The sequence below is a fragment of the Gekko japonicus genome, unplaced genomic scaffold, assembly GCF_001447785.1.
Source record: "Gekko japonicus isolate JY-2015 unplaced genomic scaffold, Gekko_japonicus_V1.1 scaffold273, whole genome shotgun sequence".
In the NCBI taxonomy this organism is placed as follows: domain Eukaryota; kingdom Metazoa; phylum Chordata; class Lepidosauria; order Squamata; family Gekkonidae; genus Gekko; species Gekko japonicus.
The window spans coordinates 186,904-199,087 of record NW_015167539.1 but is presented as its reverse complement, the minus strand read 5'-3'; the positions used below and the strand labels follow the sequence as shown (position 1 = coordinate 199,087).

At 47.3% G+C, this 12,184-nt stretch overlaps 1 protein-coding gene across 3 annotated transcripts in view; it reads right to left on the bottom strand.

Moving 5' to 3' along the window:
- GRAMD1C (GRAM domain containing 1C) overlaps nucleotides 1–12,184 on the bottom strand; it is a 119,161-nt gene that overhangs the window by 83,862 nt on the left and 23,115 nt on the right. Inside the window, exon 1 of one of the 3 annotated variants that reach the window (XM_015413579.1) lies at nucleotides 10,709–10,867. The exons of the other annotated variants lie outside the window; for them this stretch is intronic. Within the exon in view, the coding sequence (XP_015269065.1) occupies nucleotides 10,709–10,765 (57 nt within the window). The 5' untranslated portion in view covers nucleotides 10,766–10,867. Of the gene's footprint in view, nucleotides 1–10,708; nucleotides 10,868–12,184 lie in introns of those variants that run through there. 3 annotated transcript variants of the gene reach the window in all.

Genomic DNA, 12,184 nt, shown 5'->3' with positions numbered 1-12,184 from the left:
GAGCTCGGCCACGCCCCCAACGTCAGCAACGTCTGACGTCACTTTCGGTGACGGCGCAGTGGCACGCGCACGCTTTGCGCACACAGCCAGCTCCCGACCAGGACGGAGCCTCCCCCGCCAGTAAGGTTTCAGGATTTGGCAACCCTATGCCTGGAGATCTCCCAGAATTACAACTGGTCACCAGATAAAAGAGATCAGTCCCCCTGGAGAAAACAGCTGCTTTGGAAGGTAGACTCTATGACACTGTACCCCACTCTCCCCTCCCCAAACCCCACCTCCCCAGACTCCACCCCCAAAATCTCTAGGCAATTCACAATCTAGAGCTGGCAGCCCTAGTCTAGATCAGCAGAATGTTGGAGAAACAAAAAACTGCAGGGAATTGTTACAAATTCCATCAAGTGATTATGTGGTTGGTTAACTGTATTGGAAGCATGCAATCTCAATTTCTGGTGACTTACACACCACCATAGACACACTTAACTCACGTGTTAGTTGTCTGCGTATATACTAATGAACAGTAGCAAGAGCACTAGTCATACATATGTATTAAGTATAAGGATCAGATACTTAAGTAAATCGCTGAAACGAGTTCTTCCAGATAAGCAAGGCAATCTTTCTTAGCTTTCCAAACCAAAAGGTAAATTAACATGACATGTGCACATAGTAGCAGACAAGACACAGAACAGTATTTAAGTAACTCTTCCTCCTAATGTAGTCTTAAGTCATATATACATGTTTAAGTACTTAGCAATAATCTCTCAGCTGTTCAGGTAAGTGATGCCATGTGGTGTCTACATGACTCAGAGATGCCACAACACTGAGAGCAACATAATAGTAGCATTATTCCCACTGAATGGTCATACTTCTTCTATAATGTACAATCACATCTTGAATCTTTCCCTCTAGTTATTTGCACAATCATTTGCATGCAGTTTAGCTAGTTCTACTAGAATTGGGTGTCATTTCATAAGTTAAAGGGGTTCCTCCCCAAAAAGTGCACAATTGCTTTCTAAACATCTTTGCATATGCAGTATAAATGACTGCAAAACTCCAGAACTACTGCCAAAAACAACACATCATAGACTCTCCTACTTAAATCCTATTTCTGGCAAACAATTTCCAGCTAAATTAATCCAATGTATTTAGCTTTAAACCAATGTAACCTCAATGGACTTCAATGGGAAAAACAGGCTTAAAAGGGTATTGATTGGATGGCTAGAAATTTAAATAAAACTTTAGGGGGAGGGGAGGGGAGGGGAAGAACCATGGAGAAATACATCATGATATATCTCTTGTGTAAGTTGCCTGTGGTCAAGTTTGGCCTAACAATGCTGTTGAGCATAAGTATACTTTCTCTGCATCATTAGGGAGCATTTGATCAAAGGGTTTTTCCAGGATTAGATGTACTTCTTAAGAATATCAGATCCCCACAAACCACCTACTCAGAGCATGGTGCCCTACACATTCACACAGCAAAGAGGAACAATTCTGTGGCCAGAGTAGGCTCCACTACTTAGAGTCAGTGCAAGATTCTCTTATCCTAAACCATATGATGCTTGCTTATGTGGAGGGAGGGGGGGCTTCACCTCATCTTTACTGTAAATGATTGAGCCAGGAATAGAAGTTCCTTCTTAAAAATGTATTTCCCATTAATATATCTTCTTACAAACAAGTACTATGTAGCTTTATGCATAGAAACACTGGCAACGTCTTGACTATTGTGTCCTACAGTATTTGGCCCAGGAAATTAGGGTTGCCAGCTTCTGGAAAGTTTGGCTGTGGAGCCTGACGAGGGTGGGGTTTGGGAATTAAGACTGCCAGGAAAAACATCAACAACCTCAGATGTGCAGATGATACCACAGTAATGGCAGAAAGTGAAGAGGACCTAAAGAGCCTCTTACTCAGGGTAAAAGAGGAGAACGCAAAAGTGGGTTTGAAGCTCAACACCAAAAAAACTAAGATCATGGCATCCAGCCCCATTACTCCTTGGCAAATAGAAGGGGATGTCATGGAAGCAGTGACAGAATTCATGTTCCTGAGATCCAAGATCACTGCAGACGGTGATTGGAGCCATGAAATTAAAAGACGCCTGCTCCTTGGGAGGAAAGCTATGGCAAACCTAGACAGCATAATAAAAAGTAGAGACATCACACTGCCAACAAAAGTCCGTATGGTCAATGCAATGGTATTCTCAGTAGTAATGTATGGCTGCGAGAGTTGGACCATAAGGAAGGCCGAGCACCAAAGAATAGATGCTGGAGGAGACTCTTGAGACTCCCTTGGACTGCAAGGAGATCAAATCAGTCAATCCTAAAAGAAATCAACCCTGACTGTTCCCTGGGAGGACAGATACTGAAGTTGAAGCTCAAATACTTTGGCTACCAAATGAGAAGGGAGCACTCACTGGAGAAGACCCTGATGCTAGGAAAGATTGAAGATAAAATAAGAAGGGGATGGCAAAGGATAAGATGGTTAGACAGTGTTATTGAAGCAATGAACATGAGATTAAGCAAACTCCAGGGCATGACAGAAGACAGGAGGGCCTGGCTTGATGCGGTCCATGGGGTCGTGAAGAGTCGGACTCAACTGTGTGACTGAACAACAACAAAAATAATGCCATAGAGTTCACCATCCAAAGTGGCCATTCTCTCAAGGTGAACTGATCTCTGTCACCTGGAGATCAGTTGTAATCCCAGGAGATCTCCAGCCATCACCAGGAGACTGGAAACCCTAGACCCCATAAATAATGAATTTGGGGGGGGGGGAGTGTAGGGAGTCTTTCAAGTAGCTGCAATGCTATAGATACTGACAAGGTAGAAAGACCCAGGGAATTCATTAAGACTTCCTTTGCATAAATATGAATAAGATCAAGCTACTACACCTCTTTTCAAAAAATACAGTTCCACTTCAATCCTACTTCCTCTCTGATCTTTTTTTGATATACAATGGAAAAACAAGAGTACATCGACCCATATACATATGAGAAATGCAGTGCACATAAACCCAAGTAGCAGTTCAGACACAGACTGTACGAGGGAATCGAGTTATGCATATGTAATTTCAATTTACTTAAAATGGTTCTACCTTGCTTCTAACACAGGAGAACTCATACATACGCCCTGCTTTTCAAACATTATCCAAGGAATATTAAGAGACACCTAGGTGCACCTCTTTGGTAGATTAGATTGAGGTGATGGAATCAGCCAATTTGGGGTCATTGTCCCTCTGGAATGTATTAACAGCATGTTTTATATTAACAGCATGTTTTAATAGTATCTCCCTTAAAAAGAGCTCCCCAAGACCACCTACTAGGACAGCGGTTCTCAACCTGTGGATCGCGACTCCTTTGGGGGTCAAACGACCCTTTCACAGGGGTTGCCTAAGACCATTGGAAAACACAAATTTTCGATGGTCTCCTCCTCCTCCGCTGAAGAACTGCAGGCGCTTCCCATGCTGGGTGATGCCGGCTCGGGGAGGTGGCCGTTCCCGGTGTAACAGGCCAGATTAACCCCCCGGCCAGAGTAACCCCGGGGTTACTCTGGCCTAGCCTAGAATAACCCCAGAGGGGCTAGGCCAGAGTAACCCCGGGGTTACTCTGGCCGGGGGGAGGTGAATCTGGCCTGTTACAGCCGGCCAGATTAACCCGGGGTTACTCTAGCCTAGGCCAGAATAACCCCTCAACCCCGGGGTTACTCTGGCCGGGGGGTTAATCCGGCCTGTTACACCGGGACACACACTCAGCCGGCGCCTGCCTGTTGCTCCCCCTGCTTCTTGGCAGCTGGCTGGAGCAGGGCAGGCGAGCGGACTGGCAGGCCAGCTCCAACCATCCAGGGGCTTCTGGCCTGGCTCACCCCACCCCTGCTCCGCCCGGGCTGGGCCCAGCCAAGCCAACGTCAGCACTTCCCTGGCTGGCGCGGCGGAGGCACCTCTGCATGCCCCTCCTCCTCCTCCAGCCCTGCCGGGGAGATGCCAGGGGCGACCCGCTTCTCCCCCAATCCGAAAGCGGATCTGAGTTGTGTGCGCGTTAGGCCAGTGCCATCAGCATTGGGTATGGTGGGGGTGCCCCGTGGTAAACTGGGGGTCCCGATCCTGCCCTGCTCCCCTGGCCCACAATTTGGTAGAAGAGTTTGTTGCAGCCCAAGCAAAGGACCCCACTTGGTGGGAATGGGGTTTAAGTCGGGGGGCATTCATACCAGTCCCCAGGGGTCCCCCCCCCGCACTGCCAGAACCCAACTTCCACCTGGGATGGGTTGCAAGAGACAGACTGTGCACCTTCAGACCTCAGCCAAAAAAAAAAGAGAGCAGCGCCCTGCACCAATTCTGCAACAAGCTGCAAAATGCCACAAAAAACACCTCCCGCCTTTGATGGCATTTCAGCTCTGCCATTCAAGTATTTGTTAACATTTCTCCCTATCTTTGTACTCAAGAGGTAATTTTATGGTTGGAGGTCACCACAACATGAGGAACTGTATTAAAGGGTCGCGGCATTAGGAAGGTTGAGAACTGTACTAGGAGAAGGTCCATGGTTTCAAAGCTAGATAAGAAACATAACTTGGTTCAGGCACAGCTCTCCACAGCCCTTTCAACTAACCTTCCAACCAATAGCATTATACAGCTATTTTTAGATTTAAATTAATATAAACTGTTATCCAGGGCTTTTTTTGTAGAAAAAGCCCAGCAGGAACTCATTAGCATAATAGGCCACATGCCTGAAAGTGCAGCTCATTAGCATATTAGGCCATACCCCATGCCTTCTCTTGGCTTGCCTAGGCACCCCGTGGCTGCATGGAGCCCAGGCAAGCCAGCCCTTGGACAGGCCGTGGAAGGCACGGGGAGGCATTTAAATGCCTCCCTGATCCTTCCAGGGGCCCCCCTGGCCCGCCCACCTCAGAGTTGCTGGGGGGGGGTCACTCTCCAGGCCTTTCCCCTGTAGCCACGCACGCAGAGATTTTGGCTGTAGTGGGCGTGGCCAACTATGAAGCCAGCCGGAACTCCGCTTCTGTGCGTTCCTTCCCAAGAATAGCCCTGCTGTTATCCATGCTAAAATAATTGATACAACACAGACACACTAAGCATCAGTTAGAATGAGAATTTCAAATATTTACTTCCTTTATACCAGTTTCCCTCTAAGCTGATTTAGTGTGAGCTAGCCAAATGCTCACAACTTTAATGCCAGTAGCTCATGAAGTAGAATTTTTGCTCACAGGACTCCATAGATTAGGGCAGTGATGGCGAATCTTTTAGAGACTGAGTGCCAAAACTGCAACCCAAAATCCACTTATTTATCGCCAAGTGCCAACACGGCCATTTAACCTGAATACTGAGGTTTTAGTTTAGAAAAAACAACTCATATATTGACATATTTTGTCTTAAAAGAAAAACACTTAAGAACATAACAGAAGCCAATGTTGGATCAGACCAATGGCCCATCTAGTCCAACACTCTGTCACACAGGGGCCAAAAATACCACGTGCCATCAGGAAGTCCATCAGTGGGGCCAGGACACTAAAAGCCCTCCCACTGTTGCCCCCTACCCCAAGCACCAAAAATACAGTACATCACCTGCACCAGCCTGTGAGTTCCTATCTATACCTTGTGGCTAATAGCCACTGATGGACCTCTGCTCCATATGTTTATCCAGTTCCCTCTTGAAGCTATCCATGCTTGTAGCCTCCACCACCTCTTGTGGCAGTGAATTACATGTGTTAATCACTCTTTGGGTGAAGAAGTACTTTCCTTTATCTGTTTTAACACAACTGCTCAGCAATTTCATGGAGTGCCCATGAGTTCTTGTATTGTGAGAAAGGGAGAAAAGTACTTCTTTCTCTACCTGCTCTATCCCATGCATAATCTTATAAACCTCGATCATGTCACCCCTCAGGCGTCATTTCTCTAAGCTAAAGAGCTCCAAGCCCTTTAACCTTTCTTCATAGGGAAAATGTTCCAACCCTTTTATCATTCTATTTGCCCTTTTCTGCACTTTTTCCAATGCTATAATATCCTTTTGGAGGATAACAGAGCTTTCAATGATACAAACAACTTTTTATTGAAAGGTAAAAGTTTGCATTTGGCATGCTTTTGAACCAATAATGTGATTTTTGCTGTTGCATGCATGCTGATCATTTGTCTAACCTTGGCTCATATTTTGTAAGTTTGAGAGCAACACATGCAGCACTCAGGTCATCTTAGTCTGTTTCTGGTGTCAGAGTTGATATAATTCAAATCTGAAAACAGCTGCTCACAAGCGTAAGATGATCCAAACAAAGTAAGAAAAGCAATCCCAAGTGCTTTCATTGACTTAAAATTATTTGGCAGAGAATTCCACACTTTAAGGATTTCATTTTCAGAACCAATTTTGCTGTCCTGTGTCATCCCTTCTATCTTCTCAAGTGTTTCACGCAGGTCATAGAATTTATTTTTCCAGATAGAGCTTTCTTGATATTCCAATAGCTCCATTTCCAGATTTCCTAAATCTAACCAGTATAAGCAGGAAAGATCAAGTTCTTCAAATTTGTCTTTATCTGGAGAAGTAAGAAACACGGAGTTGTCTCCATCTTACGGAACGGTAAAGATCTGTTACTAAAATTCACCTTTGGAGCTGCTACAATGCTAGAAAATTCCTTGTAGATATCCTGATGGCTTCTAGCAGGGCTCTTTTTGTAGAAAAAGCCCAGCAGGAACTCGTTAGCATAATAGGCCACACCCAACAGCAGGAACTCATTAGCATAATAGGCCACACCCAACAGCAGGAACTCATTAGCATAATAGGCCACACCCAACAGCAGGAACTCATTAGGATTGGCTACATTAGGGGTGTGTGGCCTAATGTGCTGTGCTGTCAGGGGTGTGGCCCAATATGCTAATGAGTTTCTGCTGTTGGGTGGGGCCTATTATGCTAATGAGTTCCTGCTGGGCATGGCCAACTTGGGAGCCAGCCGGAACTCTGTTCCTGTGCGTTCCTGCCCCAAAATAGCCCTGGCTTCTAGGATTGTCTGCAAATGTTGCATTTTTAGATTTGGAAACTATTTCAGCTGCCCACTTTCAAGGTCTCTTTCAAAAACCTGCAGTTTTCTCTCAAATGTTTTGATATCACAAAACATCCTTTCTGCTGTTTTCCCTACACCTTGTAGTTGTTTGTTCAGTACATTGAAACTGCTAATTTCTTTTTGTTAATTGTGAGAAAAAGTAATGCAATCTCTGATTATGTGCACTTTGGCAGATAATCGCTGTTTTGCATGTTGTATAAAAAGAACTAAGTGTGAATGCAGTCATGTAGTCAAGCCATTGGTCAATTGCTGGATGGATTGTCTGGTCTGGCCAGTGGCTCTCTCCGTTCCCATTTTCATTCCCCAATCTTGCTCCCTTAGATAGTCTCAGGCCTTAGAACTTATCTATGCATTATGGTACTCTTCTGTGAGTGACCTGTCAAAAATATTGCATTGTAGGAACTACAATACAACGTTTTCCATCTTACACGGGATTGTCCAAGAACATAGCAATCATACAATACTGAAGGACTCTGTATTGTAACAAACTGAATGCTCAATATTCACGTATTCAGATTAACTTCTCTTTGTTTTGACAGAGAAAGACAGTCTCCCAAGCTTCTCTTTCATGACTGTGATTTATAAAACTGTAAATGAGCAACTCAAGTGGCTGTGGTATTAAACTAGTTCAGATAGTACGTTTGTTTATTTGAGGTGCCAGCCAGGGCCTCTCAGTTGGCTCCTGCGATTAGCGGCTGGCGCTCCCCTTTGCCAGAAGCGCTGGGGCCAAGACAGATCTCGTGGGGGAGGAGCTTCGGGCACACCAGCGGGCGGAGGTCTGTGGGCCAGCGGCACTCCCGTTGCGCCCGCGGTGAGACCTCCTGCCAGGGGGATGGTGGAGGCAGGGAAGTCTGAGAGGGAGGTGCTGGGTCATCAGCAGGTGCCCTTCCCAGTTCGTCCAGCTCAGGGAGCGGGAGCCCATGCAAATGGAGGAGCTGAGGGAGAGCAGGGCGGCGGCGTGGCTAGTTCCGGGCTCGGGATGACTCACGCGCGCTGTGAGCCCGCACCGCCTGTCCCTTCCAGGGGCTTTGGCCCGAGTCCCGTAACAGGAGGTGAGCGAGCGCCAAGACAGGCTTCAGGGGGGGGCAAGGAGGGCGCCCTCACCTGAGGTCTCCATTGACGTTTCTTTGGTTTTGCAAGGGACTGAAGTTTGCCCAGGCGGTGTTGCCTGCTGGGGTGCCTGCGACCCTCCCTTCTTCCCGGTTCCTTGCCTTGACTGGCTGTAACGGAGGGAGAGGCATCAGCCAGTGGGAAGAACTTTCCTGGTGTGGAGGAGCTCTAGCGAGAGGGGACGTGGCGCGCGATGGCGCACGTGCCCACAGAGAGGGCTCTGAGTGCCCCCTCTGACACGTATGCCATAGGTTCGCCACCACTGGCTTAGAGGGAGCATTGCTTTATACCCCGCCTTTCTCCCCAATGGGAACTCAAAGAGGCTTATGTCATTCTCCAGTACTCCATTTTATCCTCACAACAACCTCTGAGCTTAAGTTCAGACAGGGTTGCCCATTCCAGGTAGGGAAACCCCTGGAGATCTGTGGGTGGAGCCAGGGGATGGCACTATAATGCCATACAGCCACCCCCCAAAGCTGCCATTTTATCCAGCTGAACTGATCTCTGTCACCTGGAGATCAGTCATAATTCCAGGAGCCAGCCCAGCCCCTACCTGGATGTTGGCAACCCTAGCCGCAGAGCACATGACTGGCCCAAGGTCACCCAGCAAGCTTCCATGGCAGAGTGGGGATTCGGGTCTCCCAGATCCTAGTCCAATACTCTAACCACTATACCAACTGCTGGCTCTGTCAGTGTTGATACGAGAGAGTGATATCACGCACTGTACCTACGTCACCCAGAAGTGACGTCAGTACATCAGGGACTCTGGGTTCTGGGCAAAACTCTATGGTAAAATTGCCCTCAAACCATAGAGTTTTCCCCAAGAACCAGGGCGTTGCCGCCCCCCTGCCATCACCAACATGCCCACATCACTTCCAGTCACTCCGTGTTGCTGTTGGGGGGGGGGGAGAATTCCTCCTGCCGGCCACCTGGCCAGCGGAAGGCAGGAGCCTGCAAAACCAGGGAATCCCAACCGCCAGCTGGGAACTGGCAACCCTTTGCTCAGTCTAGGTTTCCAACCTCCAGGTGGAGCTTGGCGATCTCCCAGGCTTACAACTGATCTCCAGACTACAAAGATCAGTTGGCCTGGAGAAAATCACAGCTTTGGAGGGTGGTGGACTCTGTATGCACTGTGGCTCCACCCCCCAATTCTTCCTGACCCAGAGTTGGCAAGCTCAGCTCAGACTTGACACATCCTCTCCCTATCTTCCCTATCTTCCCATATGTGGATAATAAAACAGTTCATATTTCATGCCTACTTTAAAGGATCAGATAATGTAACTGGAGCACTCCGATCTCTTGAAAGAACTATATGAATGGCTAGGATCCATATTGAATCTAATTTTCATGAAAGCTCATTTGTTGTTGTTGTTCAGTCGCACAGTCGAGTCCGAATCTTTGCGACCCCATGGACCAGCTCCCGCCAGGCCCTCCTGTCTTCCGCTGTCCTCTGAAGCTCGCTCAGTTTCATGTTCATTGCATCTATGACACTGTCCAACCATCTCATCCTTTGCCGTCCTCGTCTTCTTTGACCTTCAATCTTTCCCAGCATCAGGGTCTTCTCCAGTGAGTGCTCCCTTCTCATTTGGTGGCCAAAGTATTTGAGCTTCAGTTTCATTATCTGGCCTTCCAGGGAACAGTCAGGGTTGATTTCTTTTAGGATTGACTGATTTGATCTTCTTGCAGTCCAAGGGACTCTCAAGAGTCTTCTCCAGCACCATAGTTCAAAAGAATCTATTCTTCGGCGCTCGGCCTTCCTTATAGTCCAACTCTCGCAGCCATACATGACTACTGGGAATACTATTGCTTTGACCATGCAGACTTTTTTGTTCGTCTTTAAGGTGCTACTGGTCTCTTGCTCTTTTCTACTGCTACAGACTAACATGGCTATCTTGATCTAGTTTTCTATTGGAGGTATAATTTTTGGTAACCATTGTCAACCCCTAACCACTGAAGGATTTCCATCAGCAGACTAACGTTTTCACCTCCCCCCCACTCAAAACAGTCCAAAATGGCCCCTGAAATGCTGCTCCTGAGAGACAGAGGATTCCCAGAAACAATAGGAGAAGGGAATCTGTGGTCTTCCAAGGAAGGGTGGGTTTGCTGACCCCCTCCCTTCCAGCTACAGAAATCCTCTGGAGACTTATGAATCCTGCCTCACCTAGGCTTGCTCAATCAGAAAAGATGAAAGAACACGACACCCACACAGTTCTTCTTTTGAAAAGATACAGTAAGGGGGGAGGGGGGATGACTGAAGTCTTTGCTTTCCATTAGCTATCTTTTTGGGAACTCCCTGCAAAGAAATGCTGCAGGTATCACTCACACCTTGACAGAACAAGTTACAAAACAGGAACACAGAAGCAAGTAGCCCAAACTTAAGGGCAAGGATTCTCTCTCTCTCTCTCTCTCTCTCTCTCTCTGTCCTGTACTGACATTATAGATGGTATGTGCTCCTTGTGAATGCTATAGAGATTAAACACAATCAAAATTGTATAGATACATTCTAAAGTCTATTTTTGCTGGCAAGTCTCAATAAATTGTATAGATCCTACCTTGAAAGGTGTAATCTCCTCTACAGGTGAGCTAGCAGCAAAATTCACTGGAAACATAGTTGCATAACAAATATCCCATAATACAGAGCTGCCTTTTGTGCAGGGGCAGTCAGCCCAGTGTTTAAAGACATGGCCCTGTGGTTTTAGGGATAGGTTTTGCTGTTGTATCCCAGCTATTTTGACTGTATGACCAAGTTGCCAGGCCATCCTTTGGTTTTTATATTACAAAACATGCTGCTGATGACGACATTGCTCGCATATTTGTTATGAATCAAGATGCAAAAAAAACACCCCAGGCCATATTTAGCAGCTAATAACCCTTCCAGATGTTACTCAAACACCTACTTAGTGCAGCGTAAGATGACAGTTTGGCGCAATTATAGTGGGTTGTAAGGCTTAACGTTTTAGCAGAAGAATGTTAGTGCCTGATCTGGCTCATGCAAACCCCAAGCTCCTACATCTCCTTAATTCTGCCACCATGCTGTACCTTGTGACCAGACTGCTGCACAAAGCACAAAAGCAGCCGCTCTCTAAGCTCTCTTCCCCTCCAATGTTTAAAAGGACAGGGTGGGGTGACAGAACAGTCTTTGTACATTTCTTCTACTTTATTCAGGTTCAGAAACTTTCCTACAAAGCAGTCGGAAGTACGGGCCCCGTCACAGAATTCGTTGCCTGAAGAACGCAGAGGTTGGGGAGAGGAGATTTCTGGGTAGGGGAATCCCTGGAGATTTGGGAGTGGAGCTTGGGGAGGGTGGAGTTTAGGGAGGGGATGGGGTTGCCGGCAGAAGGCTGGAAACCAGTGGGACCAAAACCAGATGGGAGGAATGGCTGCTACAAAGTGGCTCCCATAAAATGGCTGCCACGGCTCACCTTCAGTAGGGTTGCCAGGTCTGGGTTGGAAAATACCTGGAGACTTTGGGGGTGGATCCAGGAGAGAGTGGGGTTTGGGGAGGGGAGGGGCCTCCGCAAGGTACAATGTCATAGAGTTCACCCTTCAAAGCAGCCATTTTCTCCAGGGGAGCTGATCTCTGTCCTAACCTTCAGGCTCACAGTGAAGATCATTGTGCTGTGGTGGCAGCTGCTGCCAAAGCAACAATCTGCACAGCCAATCAAATCTCCAGTGGCCCATCAGAAACCTTGCTGGGCAAAAGCCCCATCTGTCTCCGCTCACTTCAAAAATATATTTCAAAGCTGTTGTTGTTTTTAATCAGCAGAAGGGACTAATCAGTCAAGCAGCACTTTGAGATTACACAGTCAGACAAGACTGGCAACCTCCAGATGGGGCTGGAGATCTTTCAGAACAACTGATCTGGACTACAGGCAGGGGTCGTTTCGTAGAAAAAGAGCTAGGGGAACTCATTAGCATAACGCGTTAGCATATGCCACACCCCCTGACATCACCAGAAGTGTGTCATAAGGCCACACACCCCGCCCCCAACGGTCCTGGCCGCCACCGCCGGCCTTGCAGCTCCACTG